At 36.7% G+C, this 18,562-nt stretch overlaps 1 protein-coding gene across 1 annotated transcript in view; it reads left to right on the plus strand.

The window, feature by feature from the left end:
- MYCBP2 (MYC binding protein 2) overlaps window positions 1–18,562 on the plus strand; it is a 270,913-nt gene that overhangs the window by 225,006 nt on the left and 27,345 nt on the right. Inside the window, exons 57-68 of the mRNA XM_019654304.1 lie at window positions 352–521; window positions 1,426–1,670; window positions 4,038–4,205; window positions 6,790–6,947; window positions 7,984–8,183; window positions 9,033–9,182; window positions 10,942–11,102; window positions 12,146–12,302; window positions 12,480–12,704; window positions 14,706–14,771; window positions 16,291–16,530; window positions 16,829–16,927. Coding sequence (XP_019509849.1) covers window positions 352–521; window positions 1,426–1,670; window positions 4,038–4,205; window positions 6,790–6,947; window positions 7,984–8,183; window positions 9,033–9,182; window positions 10,942–11,102; window positions 12,146–12,302; window positions 12,480–12,704; window positions 14,706–14,771; window positions 16,291–16,530; window positions 16,829–16,927 — 2,039 coding nt within the window. The remainder of the gene's footprint in view (window positions 1–351; window positions 522–1,425; window positions 1,671–4,037; window positions 4,206–6,789; window positions 6,948–7,983; window positions 8,184–9,032; window positions 9,183–10,941; window positions 11,103–12,145; window positions 12,303–12,479; window positions 12,705–14,705; window positions 14,772–16,290; window positions 16,531–16,828; window positions 16,928–18,562) is intronic.

Below are 18,562 nucleotides of genomic sequence, written 5' to 3' on the forward strand. Positions count from 1 at the left end.
TAAAATATATCATTCCTTAAAATATATGAATCTTACAGAACACTTTATACCTATTTTGTTTAATATATTGGCATACTTAAGTAAATCTAAATGTACCCACATCTTATATGTCTTTTCTTCTGCCTGTGTGGAGAATTTAGGCATCGTTTATTTGATTGCTTTTGGGTCAAGCATGCTATTTTTCTAATATACTTAATAACATAAAGAAAAAAAAAAGTCAGATACTTGGTTCAGGATTTTGCCTCCTTTGAGAAGGTACATCTGGGTACATCTGTCATTAGTGTATAAGTGGCAATGATCAGACTACTAAGGACACTTAAAGTGTTAACTGTTTCTTTTTCTTGTTTCAAGGCTGTGGCCGGTATGCTGGTGGACAAGGTTACAACAGCATTGGCCACTTTTGTGGAGGCTGGGCTGGTAACTGTGGTGATGGGGGCATAGGAGGGAGCACTTGGTATCTGGTATGTGATCGCTGTAGAGAAAAATACCTCCGTGAAAAACAGGCTGCTGCAAGGGAAAAGGTATTTTTATTCTGTTCTGGCTATGTGTTAATGATACGGATAAACCTTATAAAAATCTCTTTTTATGATCATATTATATCATATAACTCCACATAGTTGCTATTAAAGATCAGCTTTATAACAGGATTGATATACAAATTTAATACTTATACTTGGCCAGCGGTTTTTATTATATAAATAAAATATATCTTGGGATAACACAAGACAGCTAACATGTGGCATATATGCCTTATGACAAATGTTTATTGTTTAATTCTTATTAATACTCTATATATATACATAGCTGTCTCTTTTTTACTTGCCTTTTTTCTCTTCCATTTTCTTTTTCTACTGTTTATCTCCTTTCTCTTTTTCTTAATCCTTAATAATGTTATAGGACTCGTGAACTCAAGGTCATTCACATTGATGGCACACCCGACTAACAATTTTTGCTGAATATATGCACAGCCACACAGATTATTTACTCTTTTTCCAGACTAGTTATATTTAGATTTTACTAGTTAGGTTTTTAATTTTCCCAAGGAAGGAAAAGATATATAGTTTATGTTCAATATAAAATAGTTTCAGTCAGCTCAGGAGAAGCATGAAGTGAATGTTGTTTTTGGTAATCGCTGTTATTATTTTAAAATGGTTCTACAAGGGCCGGCCGAATGGCTCAGTTAGGTAAGAGCTTGCGCAAGAGTGCGAGCTCTGAGCAACAGCAGCTCGATGCCCGGCCCAAGCTGAGTTGCCGCTGAGCTGCCAACAGGTGGCAGGATGGCTCAGCTAAAAAAAAAAATAAATAAAAATAAAACGGTCCTACAGAGTTTAATAACTTTTATTGAGAGACTCAACATACTAAGGTTAAGAAATGTAGGATTTGAATATACATAGGAAAAGGTCACTCCAAATTTTTCTTTGCCAGGTCAAACAATCGCGGAGGAAGCCAATGCAAGTCAAGACTCCCCGCGCCCTGCCCACCATGGAAGCTCACCAGGTGATCAGAGCCAACGCGCTCTTCCTGCTGTCCCTGAGCAGCGCGGCGGAACCCAGCATTCTGTGTTACCATCCTGCAAAGCCATTCCAGTCCCAGCTTCCCAGTGTGAAAGAAGGCATTTCGGAGGATCTGCCAGTTAAAATGCCTTGTCTCTACCTGCAGACATTAGCTAGGTAATATAACTTGGTTATTTTAGTCAGTCGCTTTGGATTAACAGTTATTGTTGATTAACTGATAGCATGCTCTGAATATTCACGCTATATTACATACTGTGTACAATGAGAGACCTCTAGAAGTTCATTTCCTGAGTCTCCTTGGCCGATATATGACTGGTAGGATACATACTTTATGGTAGTAGGTATTTTTTAAAAACCTGTAAATACTATGTCAGTTTGTATTACTATCAATACAGTATATGTCTTACAAAGTAAGACTTTAGCTATCTTTTACTCTTTGATAAAAGGCTGACTTCATTCTATTAATAACAGGAAGTGCTGAAGTGGAAAGAAACTATTTTCTATAGAAGTCTTTCATTTTTTAAATTATTCATTTTGTTAGCATTTAAACGAGTACCAACTGGTTACTGGCTTTGTGCTAGACCTTGAAGATACCAAGATGATGATAATAAAATCTTGACTTCTGTGTGTTTGCCCTCTGGTGGTAAGGCAAACATGTAAATGAAATATTTAAATGTTATGTGATGAGTACTATAATAGAAGTATGTGCAGGATGCTGTAGAACATAAAAGATGGAGTGTTCCTGAAGTCCCAAGGAAATTAGGAAATGGATCTGAAGCTTTACCAAAGTCTTGAAGGATAAATAGAAATTAATCAAGTAGGTGATGACAGAGTAAATCACATATGTGAGACAAAAATGATGACATAGCATTGTTTAAGGAATTACATACTAAGGTTGGATTTTTATCCCATAGATAAACAGTGGAAGAATTTTAAGCAGAGAAATACATGAACTGGCTTTCAGTTAGAAGATCACTCAACTAATGTAAAAACTGAAGTGTATAATTGTATAAGTGTGGATGGAGAGAAGCCTATTAATAGTGTGCTCTATTCCTGTATTGGACTTGGGTGGTACAGACTGTACTTTTTTTTTTTTTTTTAAGATTTTTATTGGGGAATTGGGGCATGGGAACAGCACTGGGGAATTGGGGGAAGGGGAACAGACAAGTTGCTGTCCTTTTGTTCTTCAGTCTAGTTGTGGAAGACGTTGCTTCACTGGCCCAAGTTGGCACCATCATTGCGCGCTTCCCGGGCGAGGCAGATCAGTCACCAGCTTCTGGACGGCCGCTCACGGTGGCTGCTGGCCGCTCACGCTGGCTGCTGGCTACACACGGTAGCCCATGGCAACCCACTTCAGCAGGGGCTGCAGCCTACGCCGTCTCCGGAGATTCACGGCAGTCCAGCTCCAGGTTGAGCTGTTGTTCAGCATCTTGGCTGTAGAGGGCAGTGTGTCACTGGCCCTCATATGTGGGATCCAAACCGGGGCCCACTGGCGTCCCAGGCCACCTCTTAACCAATGTGCCACTCTACCGGCCCCAGACTGTACTTTTATACATTAAACACTGACACTCTAAAACAGGTTATCGTATGCCAAATTCAAAATCTTTTTATCACCTGACAAATGAAGAATTCCAGATACTGCCCACTGGCATGACTTGCCAACCAACAGTTCCTTTTTTCAGTCTTCTCCTTTTTGTATAGCAGAGTTACATAGTTTTTGTTCGTTTGTTTGGTTTTTACTTTTATACTTTTTCAATAAAATGAGTAGGAAGCAAAAATGAAAATGTAAAACTAAGTAGATTTGAGATCAAGGTGGAAATCATCAGATATGCCAAATGCAACAAATCTTTAGCTTCAGTCAGACCACTTGGTAGACTGAAGTTAACAACTCGTCCAAGTTTCAAAAGGGAAGAGTTGAATTGTAAAACACCTAAAAGTGCTGGCATACAATAATTATGTATTGTATGCTTTTAGCTCTCTGGGGAATGGGTGCTCCGCCGCCTCATGGAACATTTCATGTATCTAACCTTTCTCAATTTTGTCTCATATATATTCCTACCAAAAAAAGTGACTACCTATGTATTTCAGTAGTCCATGTAAGAAACAGAAGCCTAACCTAAACCAAGGAAATGACGCTAGGGAATGAGAAGAGAGAATGGTTGTCAGAGGAAACCTAGTGTTCTTAGACCTCATGGCTGAGATCTAGCCTACTGTAACATCGAGATAGTTTAGCCTAGGCAGCTAGATACTTGGTGGGATCATTCACCAAAGCACTAGAAGACAGAAAAGGTCTCAAGAGGAAAGAAAATGAGTTCAGTTTTGGATTTGAAATGTTTGTGACACCTGGAATATCTGTGTAAAATTATCAGACTTTTGTGTCCTCCACTGACATCTAGGATTATTTCAATACTTCACCTTTACAGATTTATATGTGCTGCTTTTGCTTTTACAAAGGAAATTAAAAATGGGAGGTATCGGTGTTGCCATCATTACTCTTAACTTATTGGGTTTGATTTAATGTAGGCATCATCATGAAAATTTTGTGGGCTATCAAGATGACAACCTATTCCAGGATGAAATGAGATACCTGCGTTCAACATCTGTACCTGCCCCATACATATCAGTAACTCCTGATGCAAGTCCTAATGTGTTTGAGGAGCCAGAGAGCAATATGAAGTCTATGCCACCAAGGTATTTGAGTTCTCTCCTCTGTGCTGAAGAGCCAGTATTCGGTGGAAGCAAGACTTTGAGCTATAAAAAAATGCTATAAAAATTCTTTTGTTTATCCTTCCATGTCAGAAAGCACGTTGAGTTAGCTCTGCTAACCATTAGAGTAGTAAGAAAAAGCATACATACATGAATAAGGTAAGGTCCGTGATGGCAGAGGCAGACACGTTGGAGAAAAAAGATCAACTCATAAAGTGATGATAAAACATTCCATTATATGATATTATGTCATTTAGTTAGTCCTATAGTAAATCAGACTAGAGACTTTGAGGCTTTGCTTAGAGATGGTTTCATGGAAGAAACAGCACGGAAAATAAATCGTGATCTTTTTTAGATTATTGCTTACAATTCTCCTCCCCCCCGCACTTAGGTATGCTAATATCAGCGTAAGCAGCACCTTGAAAACTGAATAGACGCATCATTAAAGTAGAAAAACCAACAAATATAATAGAAAATTATCTAAAACTATAATATAAGAAGAAATAACAGGTGACTGTAAAAAATAAGTTAAACTCCAAGAAAAAAAATCAGAATTTTTCAAGTATCTGAGCATAGACAAACATGTCATCTTTCAAAAGGAAAATGTTAGACTGAATTCAGACTTCTGTATAACAACTTTAAGTGAAAAAAAATTTTTGAAACAATATTTCTGAAGTTCTAAAAGAAAGAAAATATTACCTTAGAAGATTTACCCAATCAGGAAGACATACTGAAGTATAAAGGATCATTAGAACATAAATCAAATGATTAATGAAAAGCATATTAAAAGACTATACACATAAGTGTAATTTTCACAAAATTGTAAATAAAAGAAACTGTGACCCAGTGGTTTATATTCAGCCAGGTTGAGACATTCTCAAGCATACAGTAACTTAGGGAATATAGCACCTTTGAACTATCCTTTAAAAAAGTCTTGACCAACTTAGGCTATTCTAAAAGGTGATGGATAATGAATATATTAAATCTGGTTCCCAATGGGGAGGTGATCTCACTTCCCAGGTGACATCTTGCAATGTTTGAAAACATTTTTGTATTTCACAACGGGTCCAGTTCAACAGGCGTTCTAGTGGATAGATGCCAAGGATGTTGCTAAATGTCCTACAGCATACTAGACAGACCCACAACAAATAATTACCTGGCTCAAAATAATAGAGGTTGAGTTAATGATGGTCATCTTTACTCCATTTGGGTTTTCTTGTGTTGCTTGAGTTTTTTCTCAAGCATGGTCATTTTTATAAGTACAAGTCATTATTTCTTAGGTTGTATAAGTTGATAAGGCTGTATAAGTTATTTTTAGATTGATAGATAAACTTCCTCTGAAAGCAGAACAGATGTCTTGTGCTTTATAGTAATACTATATAAAAAGCGAAGTAATGAACATATTCCTATACTCTGGTCATTCGGGAATCAAAACAGCCCAAACTGACATCCAGGCACACTTACCCCAGTCAATTATGTACAACATTTATAGTCTAGTCAAACAAGAATGTGCATATGCTTAGGTGGTGAGTAAAGAAAATGTCCAGAGAGTTAGCCATTTACTAGAGAATATACAAGTATAATCTTTACTGAGGGCCATAGGATTCAAACCTGCCTTGAATGATAGAAAAGAAACAACTCCAGAAATCCAAGTGAGCAAAAATGTCCCAATTTGGGATGAGGCAACAGCAGAAAGAATACATGAAAAAAATAGTTTGTAAATGTGTCTTAGAGAAAAAGTAAGAGAAGGTATTTTTTTTTTTTTCACGTCAGACAGGTAATGTGCCGATGTTGTAACAAGGTTTGCGGGAGGCACATCTCACACACAAGCGTGAACACCCAATCATCACACTTATGAACTCCGAAAGGAGTATTTCTCTTTAAAAAAAAAAAACCTTTTCAATAAAGAAAATTATATAACCATCCTAACAACTTTCCAGGTGTTTTTAGTGTTGCTATAGTAAATAGGAAAATTGTTAGTTTACTTAAACCTGAATGACAATCACTGAATTCTTATGTAGTAAATATAATTTTATGTCGAAAGTCAGTTTGTTACCTCTCAATACACTTTGGTGTGGCCTCTCTCTAGAAAAGTTTTTGCAGCACTTCCCAAGAGTAAGAAACCTAATAGAACACTCAAGTCCCAAAGAAAATTGAATCATGTCACTTTCCATGTTATTAGGATTCTGTATGTATATATCCATTTTCTTTCTATTCAGTGCTTTCATGAATATATCTGCCTATTTTTCTTGAATATCATGACACATGACTTTCACCACAGTGCTTTTGATTCTGAAAGGAGCTTAGAACATTTGATATCTTTTTTTAAATTTAAAATGCAAAGTAGGTTTGAGAAAACCAAAAGTTTTAAGATACAGATCTAAATATCTATTAAAATGTTACTCTATTGAAAAATCAAATTATGGCTTAAAGAGAGAATGTCAGGTTGCTTTTGAATTTGTTTTTTCCACATGAAATACAGGTTCACATATTTGTCTACAGTATTATAAACTAAATATAGTTTCACTCCATTTACTTTTTTCTATCTGTCATCTTGTTTTATCTGCAGTTTGGAAACTAGTCCCATAACTGATACTGATCTTGCAAAGAGAACTGTCTTCCAAAGGTCATACTCAGTTGTTGCTTCTGAGTATGATAAACAGCATTCTATTTTACCTGCACGAGTTAAAGCCATTCCTAGACGAAGAGTTAATAGTGGAGACACTGGTAAGTATAAGGATAAAAAGGAAGATTTCGTGATCCAAATGGTTTTATTTGCAGATACTTTTTAAAATCTAATTTTTGAAGGGAAAGGAATAGATTCCTTTTAAATTGTGTATACCTTCCTTCCTTCTATGTGACATGGCTCTAAGTGTGCCTCTCTAAATTTTGCCTGTCAGTTGTAAGAGACACTCAGTGATTATTCAAGAGTAGATTAACATTTAAAATCTTATTGGTTAGGTAGCTAAGCCAAATGTTGCTACTATTATCCCTTCTACTAAGCTTCAGTGAACCAGCATTTCCAATGATTTATACTTTTCACAATTCTTCACTCCCAATAGAAGCTTGTAACTCTTACAGCTAGTACCACTCTGAATAAATAATAAAATTTGGGGATTTAAGTAGCTCTTAATCAGTAAAAAAAGTTAGATAATGTGGACCAATTGGTATCAGCAGCCCCAAATTGGGGCTGGTTGATTCTGTCTCAATAAAGAAGCTCAAGAGAAAAGGATAATAGTGATGATTTATCAGGTAGATCACTTACTAGAATAAAGATCTGGCCTAATACTTACAGGTGGGTGATTTTGTATTGAAAATCTTTAAGGAAAATATATATTTAAATATATAAACCAATGATTTATAGGTTCATTTAACAAACATTTTGAGCTCTTATTGAGACACCTTGTTGTAAAGCCGTCCTTTAGAAAATGATGGGATGAGGTACATATTCCATTTCAGGAGAAAATAAATCACTTAGTACGTAGTGTTTTAGAAAGTGTGAGCTTTAGAGTCAGCCCTGGATTCAAAACCCACCTCTGCAACTCAATAGCTGTATGACTTTTAGGAAAGTAAGATATTCTGACCTTTCTGAGCCTCAGTAAGAGTTGAAGTCATTATGATTTTGTGTCATGTGCAAGAAAAGAAAAACTGAAATGCTCTAAAGTGAATAAACTAAATACTATTATTTTTAAATGACATCTTAAATACATTAATCATATATATTGCCTGTGAAAATTAATACTTTTTTTTTTTTTTTAATTAGAAGTTGGTTCTTCCCTCTTGAGACATCCATCTCCTGAGCTTTCCCGGCTAATCTCAGCCCACAGCTCTCTTTCCAAAGGAGAACGAAATTTCCAGTGGCCAGTTTTAGCTTTTGTTATACAGCATCATGATCTAGAAGGTCTTGAAATAGCAATGAAACAGGCCTTAAGGAAATCTGCTTGTCGAGTTTTTGCTATGGAGGTATGAATATATTAATGGGGTTATTGATTCATGGATCATGCAATTCATGCGATGGCTCTGTTTAGTGATGACTTTTCTACCAAACAGAAATTGAGACAAATTAATTGACATTAGCCAACTGAAAATATCAAGTGTTTACATCAAAATTAAACTCTTATGTTATGAATATAAATGAGTTTAGAGTTCCATATTTAAGCATTCTAAAGGAATTTATTTCTACATCGCTTTATTTGAATCCTGAAATTATCTTTTTTAAACACCTTTTTGTAATCACAACTTCATTTCACTTAGAATAATCACGCAAAGGGGATGAGAAGTCAGGCTTTTGAGTTATATTTTATAACAATAACTTATCTGAGTCTCTGTTCTCTGAAAGTGGTAGGTTTGCTGTATGCCATAGACTTGTATATTGTAAATCTTCTTTCTTTATCATGGCAAGATAAGTAACCTGCCATTTCACTGATGGGAACAATACAATTATATTTAAGTAAATGGTATCTTGTGTAGAGCTTGAGAAATAGTCTATGTTGATCCTAAATACAAGTTGAAAAAAAATGTGCTTGAGTAAATTAATATTAAGACAAATCTTTAAAATAAAATAGGGTTGAAAAGTATTTTAGTATTGCATTTCATAAGTATTATTTTTCCTATTATTTTGGTTTTTTTTTTAACTTAGGACCAAATTAGTGACTATTTCAAGTTCAGTGTGCTTTCAGTGAAATGAAGGTCAGATTTCCTAGTATCTTTCCTTTGAAACACATAGGAACTTTGTTTCTGAATAAGAAAAACCCTGCATTTTTTGCTCTGTTTTGTTTTTATCTTGGACTCATTTAACCATTATTTATTCAGGCTTTCAACTGGCTTCTATGTAATGTCATCCAAACAACTTCGCTCCATGATATTCTATGGCATTTTGTGGCATCATTGACTCCTGCTCCAGTGGAACCAGAGGAAGAAGAGGATGAAGAAAATAAAACAAATAAAGAAAGTTCCGAACAAGTAAGTGAGATTTTAATTTTTTTAATTGTCCATGTTTTTATAGAAGAGTAGAACCACCTTCAGATAGGACAATAATTTGCATGAGGTCATGCACAGATTGTATAATCTAAAAGCAAGAATAAAATTTCAGTGCTATGAGCAACATGTTAACTATTTTTAGTGAAAGTTTTCTCTTTATCAGAAATGCTCAGTCAATTCTGATTTCTCACATCATTGTCATGCAGCAATCAACTGGAAGATATAAACTATTACAGTGCAATGTAAGACAGATAAACAGGGCAACATTATTACATAGAAGATCAGCCTACTTTACAGCACTGCTGTAAAATAGCAGAGAATAAAAACGATACTGTATAGGATCATGCAATTCAATATTTGTTTAGCAGGAAGGGATTTGGATTTTATTGGAGGCAGCCTGCATAATGGAAAAGCATTGAACCAGAACACTCGAAGCCTGGGTTCAGCCCCGTTTTTACCTCTATAGCTATCTGACTTGTGGGCCTCGTTGCATATCTGGAATAAAATTAGAGGACTAAACCTCCATTTAAAAGACAAAAACTGTCAGGATAGATGCAAAAAAAACCCAAAACAATCTAGATGCTATTTATAAGCATCACATCTAAAACATAAGGATATAGGAAGATTAAAAGTAGAAGCTAAGTGGCTCGTTGGTTAAGAGTTGGTTTGGGAGAGCGAGCTTTGAGCAGCAAGGCCGCCAATTCGGATCCCCCATGGGCCAGTGACACTGTGCCCTCTACAGCTAAGATGGTGAACAACAGCTCGACCTGGAGCTGGGTTGCCGTGAGGCGCCGGCAATGGTGTAGGCTGCAGTGGGGTTGCAGTGGGCTGCCGTAAGCTACCGTGAGTAGCTGGCAGCCAGCATGAGCTGCCATGAGCTGCCGTCCAATGGCTGGCAACCCATCTGCCTCAGCTGGGAAGAACGCAATGATACCAACATGGGCCAGTGAAGCAACATCCTCCACAACTAGACTGAAGAACAAAAGGACAGCAACTTGTCTGTTCTCCTTCCCTGATTCTCCAACGCTGTACCCTCCCCTAGATCCCCAATGAAATCTTTTAAAAAAAAGAAAAGAAAAAGATATACTGGATAAATACCAACCAAAGTAAAGTTGGTATAGCTATTTTAACATCAGAGAAAATAGACTTCAAGAAAAATTATTAGTAGGCATAAAGAGGCTTTCTACAGAATAAACGATTAATTCTGAATGTGTATGTATCTAAAACTGTAGCCTCAAAAAATAGGTAAAAATTGACAGAACTGCAAGGAAAAATAGAGGAAAAAAATCCATAGTTACAGTGTGCGATTGTCACACACCTACAACTGCTATCTATCCCTGCATAATTAATTGGATTAGAACAACTGCTATTGGCTCACATCTTTGGCTCAGCAATTTGGGTGAGGCTTAAATGGGAGGAATGGCTCATTTCTACATACACATATAGATTCACCCCACTAATAGATTTGTGAGTACACTGGAATAGCTACTTATATGTGGTATTCATTTGTTTGGCGATTTTACTTATGAATAACCTTATCACTTTTCCCTAAAAATAAGAGACATAATTACTTAATCTTAATGAATATTATGAGTATGGCTTGGTTTTGTTGTTTATATTTCTGTTAACAGGAGTGTCTTGAAAGTATACATAATACTTTTAAATATCCATAGGATTCTTTTGTGGGGGAAATTCCTTTCCGCACACAAACTGATGAGCTCGCTTTCAATTTCTGTTGTAGGAGAAAGACACAAGAGTATGTGAACATCCACTCTCAGATATAGTGATTGCAGGGGAAGCTGCTCATCCTCTACCTCATACATTTCATCGCTTACTTCAAACGATCTCCGACCTTATGATGTCTCTCCCCAGTGGCAGCTCATTGCAGCAAATGGCCCTAAGGTAACTTTATATCTAAGTATTCTAGGTACATTGGAGAAGAGATCTGATGGAGTATTCAAAGCTCAAAATGTTTGGAAGGCCTCTTTAAATAGGAGGATACAAAGAATCCCTATATTATGTGAATAGTGCCTCCCTTGTTACTGTCATAATTTAGGATTGTCCCTCTTAGCTCACGCCTGTTTGTCCCTCTGTAAAATGTGGATAATGTACTTCACAGTGCTCTGAGTTACCACAGCTTGTAATAATCTCCCTCACTTTCCCTCTCTCCTGACCCACATTGCTTGTCTGAGTGCTGCCTGAGTATAGCATCTTAAATGTCACAAAAAGGGAGAGAGAGAATGAAATCTCAAAAACAGAAATCAAATAGGATTTTGAATTGAAAAGAATCTTAAGAATAATGAATGGTACCTAGTTATATGCCACCAATCCTAAAACTGTCTTGAGGCACACCACCTTTTTTTAAGTTGGAACCTGCTGAGATTTTAATGTTACTTTTACATTGTGAACCTTGTTATTAGACCTATATAGTAGAGACTACACATATAAATAAATCCTCCATTGATTTTGGTAAGAAATAGGTTGATTGAGTGATTTTGGCTGCCCATGTCCCTAATGATAAGACGAGCAGATGGGAGATTTTGTTTCCTCCTCAAAAGATTTTTGAAATACAAAATACGTTATAATCCAATGAATTAGTATGGAGTCGTAAGACTAATACATTTGAAAAGCTATTATAGTTGGGGTAACATTTGTCTACAAAACTGATTTGTTACCTTTTTCACTTCTGTAGCCTTGATCTTCATGTATCCTATTTTTCTATATTTAAAATGAGTGAACTTTTTCTCAGAACTAATCTTGTTCCAAAGAAATTACCTTCATTTTTCCCAAAAAACAGATTTTGTTCCGTGAACTTTTTAAATTTCTATTTTTTACCTTGGTCTTTTAAGATTTTTTTAAACATTTGCTATTGAGTACTTTTTTACAGGAATTCATTAGAAATTCCTAAAAAAGAATTATTTAACATATTGCTTATGCCTTTTTAGATGCTGGAGTCTGAAATTCAAGCAATCTGATCACCAGTTCCTCCATCAGAGCAACGTCTTTCATCATATTAACAATATTTTGTCAAAATCAGATGATGGAGATAGTGAAGAGAGTTTTAGTATCAGTATACAGTCTGGCTTTGAAGCTATGAGTCAGGTTAGTCATTTAACAGTCATTCTGTATTATTCTATTAATATTCAACAGTTTATTGAAGGAGAAACTGAAAGTTACTTATAAACAATTTCATTCTTTTATTGCTTATCTCATGTCTGTTTTATGATCGTGGGAGATTTCCAGTTGAGTATTACAATTACTTTTATTTGTTTCTGGTAGGAATTATGCATAGTAATGTGCTTAAAGGACTTAACTAGCATTGTTGACATAAAAACTTCAAGCCGACCTGCCATGATTGGCAGTTTGACAGATGGTTCCACAGAAACTTTTTGGGAATCGGGAGATGAAGATAAAAACAAAACAAAGAATATCACCATCAACTGTGTAAAAGGAATCAATGCCCGCTATGTATCTGTTCATGTGGACAATTCCCGAGATCTTGGGGTAAGCAATGAAACTTAATTTGTGTCGCATTAGTTCTTTCCAGACCATTAGTAATCATTCACTCTCACTGCTTAGTTTAGCAAAATGATTTTCAGTAGAACTTCAATCAAAGAATATTTTTTATTTCCCAAATAAGTCTTAAGTTTGAAGACAGGTTTATATGACTAAGGGACTGTGGAATAACAATTCTAAAAAGAGGTATGATTACAAATATACTGTGGCTAACGCTAAGCAAACAAAATATTGTAAATGTCTACTCTTATAATTTTCTACCTCCATGCCCTTGTTCAAGCTATCATCTGGGCCTGGAAGTCATCCCCTTAAACTGTCTTGTCATATTCTCCCCGTATCTCTAAGACCCAGCAGAGAAATCCTCTCCCAATATCTCTTCTATGAAAAGCACTGTTTCTCTTCTCTGGGTTCTTCTTTCTGTTACTCTGATGGCACTTAATACACTTTGACCTATACTGTAGCCCTCACCACCAGCTATCATGGAGGGAGTGGAAGGAGTTCCTGGACTAACTGAAGTAATCATAATTTATGTTCTCCGTATCCCTAGCCTGTCCACAGGTTTCCAATGAATTCAGCACTCTCTTAAATGGGACTCAATAAATGAAAAAGAGTCCTATTTACTTGAGTGTTAAGAACCAAGAAGAAAGCACCACTGCTAAATCCCGATGTTTCCACCCCCACTCCTACTGAAGGATACTGCTTGAAATTTTTTCCTCAGAATGGATGTGGCTTCCTAGCAGATACAGTATTAATAAATCTCCTTGGACAGTTGCCAAGCTGCTCCCATCCCAATCGCACATTTCCTTTTCCATGATGAGGCAGAGTGGTGGGGTTGGATCTCAGACAACCTGGATGGAACGCCAACCACAGAAGCGCCAGTCTTTAGTCAGAGTACTCCTTGCCACCCATACCCCCAACTCCTGTCCATGAGTGCAGATTCAGTTTTTCCCTGATGGTGAATAAGAGAAGGGAGCTTAGCTAATATATCATGAACTTAACCTTTTCTTCAGACCCATTAGTTTCCATTGGTACACTTTATCTTATCAGAAAGCCAAGTGTAATAAATCAAAACATTTTTCTGGCTAGAACTCGGCTCAATACAAAGTTATCTTTGATTTATGTACATTTTAAGCCAAGACATAATCTTCCTCAAAACAATTATTTTAATCAGTTTGAAATGTTTGCCTTTTAGAGGAGATCATCCTAACAATATTCATTTTTAGAAGTTTCAGTATGTAAGCTGTCATCTGCCTTTGTACCTCTGTGTCCCCCAGTCTGCCAGATAGTCAGCATCTGGTGATTTGAATTGCATCAGCCTATAGCACCTAAAGTGTGTGGCTCTCCAAGGAATTAGTGTTCAGCTATTTCTAGATATACTGTGCATAAAACTTCTTCAACCTTAAGGTCTGTAGCTGTAGTACCAGCATGACTCTTTTCAGTACTTAAAAGTATTGAACTTCTGTTGTTTGATATTTATTTTGTGTGTTAATATTCCTTCCCTCGTTTGGCAAGGATCTCAAGGGAATAGAACCCATCATTCTCATCCTTCTCCGAGTCCATAAGGCAGTCTTAGTACATTGTGACATTCACAAGTATTTGTTGTTTAAGCTAATTTCCTTCCTTCCTTTTACTTCCAGAGCAATGAGAATATAGTGATGAAAGTGGGGCATGATTGACAGGCAGAGTTGTTGAAAGACTTCATGACAGAGAGAATTTAAATGTTTAGACTTTGGATAAAAAAGAGGGAATGCCAACCTATTCCCTCAGAGCTTGTGGAGAAAGGCTGAAATGTGAGATTTACAGTGGAGTTTGTGAGAGTGAGAAAAGTCTAGAGTTGTAGGCATTGTGGTTGGTTGGACAGATGGAGTGAGGTCAGTTAAGAAGGACCATTAAAGACAGTCAGAAAAGTTAATGTAATATTGGTAGGAATCGTTTTAAGTTCTGAAACAGGAATATGGCATAATAACTATTTTGAATTGTCTGTTTTAGAATAAAGTCACCTCAATGACCTTCTTAACTGGCAGAGCAGTAGAAGATTTATGCAGGATAAAACAGGTAATTAAAATTTTGTCATTAAATGTTTTGTGGTCCGGCCGAGTGGTGCATTGGTTAGGAGCTGGCTTGGGATGCCAACTTGAGCAGCAGGGCCCCTGTTTGGATCCCACATGAGGGTCAGTGACGCTGCTCCCTCTGCAGCTGAGATGGTGAGCAGCAGCTCGACCTGGAGCTGGGCTGCTATGAGTCATTGGCGACAGCATAGGCTGCAGTGGGGCTGGCCAGCAGCAGGCGTAAGCTTTCATGGGCCACCGTGAGTGGCCGTCCAGTGGCCGGTGAGCTACTGCCTCACCTGGGAAGAGCGCAATGATAATACCAACATGAACCAGTGAAATGATGTCCTCCACAGCTAGACTAAGGAACAAAAGGACAGCAACTTGTCTGTTCCCCTTCCCCGATTCCCCAACACTGTTCCCTCCCCTAATTCCCCAATAAAATCTTAAAAAAAAAAAAAATGTTTTGCTACCCAGGAAGAAATTTCTTCTTCTCAGTCTCCACTGTCGAGTTCTAATTTGGGCATGCTACCAAAGTACTATAGGATATCACCTATTTAAAAAATACTAAATTGACAAGTGGTCTATGTATAGGAGCCATTGCAGCCATCCCTGCACTGAACGTCTTACCCATCATTGCCATACATGCTCTCTAGTCATGAGCGATGATACTGTGCCTACAGCCAAAGCTATTCTGTAGTTACTGCGTCCTGTGAATATCAGTCAACCACTAGGTTTTTTTTGTTGTTGTTGCTGTTTTCAAATCATATTGAAAGAATGAATTCAGTTTTTGGATTAAACAAATAATAAATTTTATTTAAATTGTTAAAGAATTTGGGGACATAATCTTATTCAGTGAGATACTATTTGTTTATGTTTAATGGTCTTTTTAGAAAATTGACATTATCAATTAAGATAATATCAATTTAGATGTCTACATAAATAACATAAACATTTCGGATCATTTTTTGGACATCAAATGCCGTAAGAACAATTTTCATTTTATCAAGTGAGTAGTGTCAAAAACCATTTCACAGTGCATTGAAATTTAATCTTTGAAAAAAGTTATATTCTCAATGAAACATAGTTAAATAAGGAATCACAAATGGGAAGTTACATATTATATAATTTTTCTTAAAAGGTAAGACGTTAAGTAACTGCACATCAAAAATGCTTTAAGGTGAAGCTGCACAAAACAGAACCTCACTGCTAATCTTGTGAGCAGTTTCTACTTTACAGTCATGTAAGTCGTTCGTAATGGCTTCACCCCTGTAACTTGTGCCTGAAGCCATATGGTAGTCGGACCTGCATCCTTCAACCTGTATTAACCTCACTGTCTTCATCTGCACGATAGCTACTATAGTATTCCTTATCCTCATAAAGTTTAAATGAGGTAATCAGTGTGAAATTACCTAGTAAATTTTACTCTCTACAATTGTTATGTAAGCTTGCTGTCATTCATGCTAAGTCTAGGACAGTGATACGGCTGTATCATGTTTCTTTCTGTCCCTTTTCTGCTCTGCTAGGTTGATCTGGACTCCAGGCACATTGGTTGGGTGACAAGTGAACTTCCAGGAGGGGATAATCACATCATCAAGATTGAATTAAAGGGCCCAGAAAATACATTGCGAGTTCGACAAGTAAAGGTCTTGGGCTGGAAAGATGGTGAAAGCACAAAAATTGCTGGCCAGATTTCAGCCAGCGTGGCCCAGCAGAGGAACTGTGAAGCTGAGACTCTGCGAGTGTTCAGACTTATCACATCTCAAGTGAGTGTCCTTACCACATATCCCAGCAAAGGCTATATTATTTCAATATTAATACCAAGAGGGTAACAAGTATTTTGTAGATCTTATTAGAGATTGCTGGCTACAGACATGGCCCGTTTTTTCTTCTGGTAGCCCCCAACTTCAGTGTTTCACTTTGCATTCATAATCCTGACAAGTAGTGTATAGTAGGAGTAACAAAATAATGTTATAAAGCCTGCAGAATCAGCCGATGAGTCCTGTAGCTTGCACAGTGGTAATTCCCACCATTAATTCCTTGTCACACCCCTATCTTCATCAGGTATTTGGAAAGCTCATCTCTGGAGATGCTGAACCTACACCTGAACAAGAGGAAAAAGCACTATTGTCATCACCGGAAGGAGAGGAAAAAGTATACAATGTATTTATTTGTATTCCAAAAATATTTATTTCCCCTTTTTTCATTTTCTTTTGTTCAGTGAACTAATCCATGTATTGCTATGTATTTTAATGGATATGTGGCATTAGTTTATCTGCAGTCAATATTTTTTTACTTTAATTAGAAAGAAAATAAAGGAACTATCAAAAGAAATTCATTATCCATGTGTGATCTAGCTAGTATTTTAAGTACCAACAAATTTGCTCTGTACCTAGGGCTATTGTAGTCAAATGTTAGCATTTGTAAAATTAGCTCAGTTATTTATTGTGCTGTGCACCATCAGTTATCTTCTCGGTCCTCCGTTTTATCTGTCTGTCACAGTCCAGCTTAAAACTGCTGTCTTCTTCATGAACGTTTGTATGCTTTTCACAAACAAAAGCTGTTTCCCTCTGCTAAACTTCATAGTAATCTCTATGTATCTCTTCTTGGTTTCTCTCTTGTATTTATTTGTATACATGTTTTATCTCTTCTTCTACTGAACCATAGCTCCCTAAAGACCGAGTACATGTCCGGTTTGTCTTTATATCACCATGGCATAAATACACATGTGTTCTGTAAAATTTTATTGGAATAACCTGTTCTTTATACTGTTCTTGAAAGTTCTTCTAAAATACAGTTGCTTGGTCGTATTTGGTCTAAACTAAAGCACTATACCTAAGAGGAAAACCTCCTTCATTTCCAAAATGAGAAATCAGCTCTGACTAGTCTCAATATTGTTGTGTCTTTAGATGTTGAAAATAATCGCCTTGGCAGTCTTTTGAAAGATAATTTCACAGATTTACCTAGTCTAGCCCTGTGCCTTCTGATATAATAGTATCAAAACCATCCACATTTTTCTATTTAGGATCTGTAAAAAAATAAGATTTCATAAACTCTGGTAATTTCTTTCAGTGTCTTTTGCAGATATCATTTGAATGACTATAAGACTATGTAACTACTTATTAAATCTACTGAATTTTAGCAAACAGCAATTCTGTGCTAAACAACCATGAGGATTGGTACCAAGGCCTCGAAAAGCTTGCATTCTGTTCTTAGACGTGAACCCTCTGTGCCCCCTCCACCCCCCGCCATAATAAATTAAGGATACTGTATAGTCGATAATCAACTTAAATATGTAAAAAAAAATTCCACATGTGATAAGATTTCAGAGGACGTTGAGTTATTGTGCCCTGGAGTGGTCAGGAAAGGCTTCTAGGGGATATTGGACATATGTTAGACCTGAAAGAGAATGCATGAAAGTTAGCTTAATAGAGAGGATGGCAGCCAGAGCTCATTGGAGAGGCTGGAGAGTGTATGTTGACGCTCTGTGGTTGAATAGGAAACATTATGCCAGCAGTTGGATGCCCATGAAATAACATAATGTTAAGAGACTCATTTTTTAAGTCAGTTTTTTGACGTAAAGTTTACATACTAAAAAAATCATCGTTTTAATAAGCTTGATTATTCAATGAATTTTGACCAACGTATACAGTAGTGAAATCATCACCACAAACGAGTTTTAAAACATATCACCTCATGCTCCTTTGCAGCCCGCCCCCTTATCTCATGCCCAGACCCTGTAAACCACTGAACTGTCTTCTTGCCTGTAATGTTGCCTTCTCCCAGATGTCATGTAAA

Source organism: Hipposideros armiger, unplaced genomic scaffold (genome assembly GCF_001890085.2).
Source record: "Hipposideros armiger isolate ML-2016 unplaced genomic scaffold, ASM189008v1 scaffold_219, whole genome shotgun sequence".
NCBI lineage: Eukaryota > Metazoa > Chordata > Mammalia > Chiroptera > Hipposideridae > Hipposideros > Hipposideros armiger.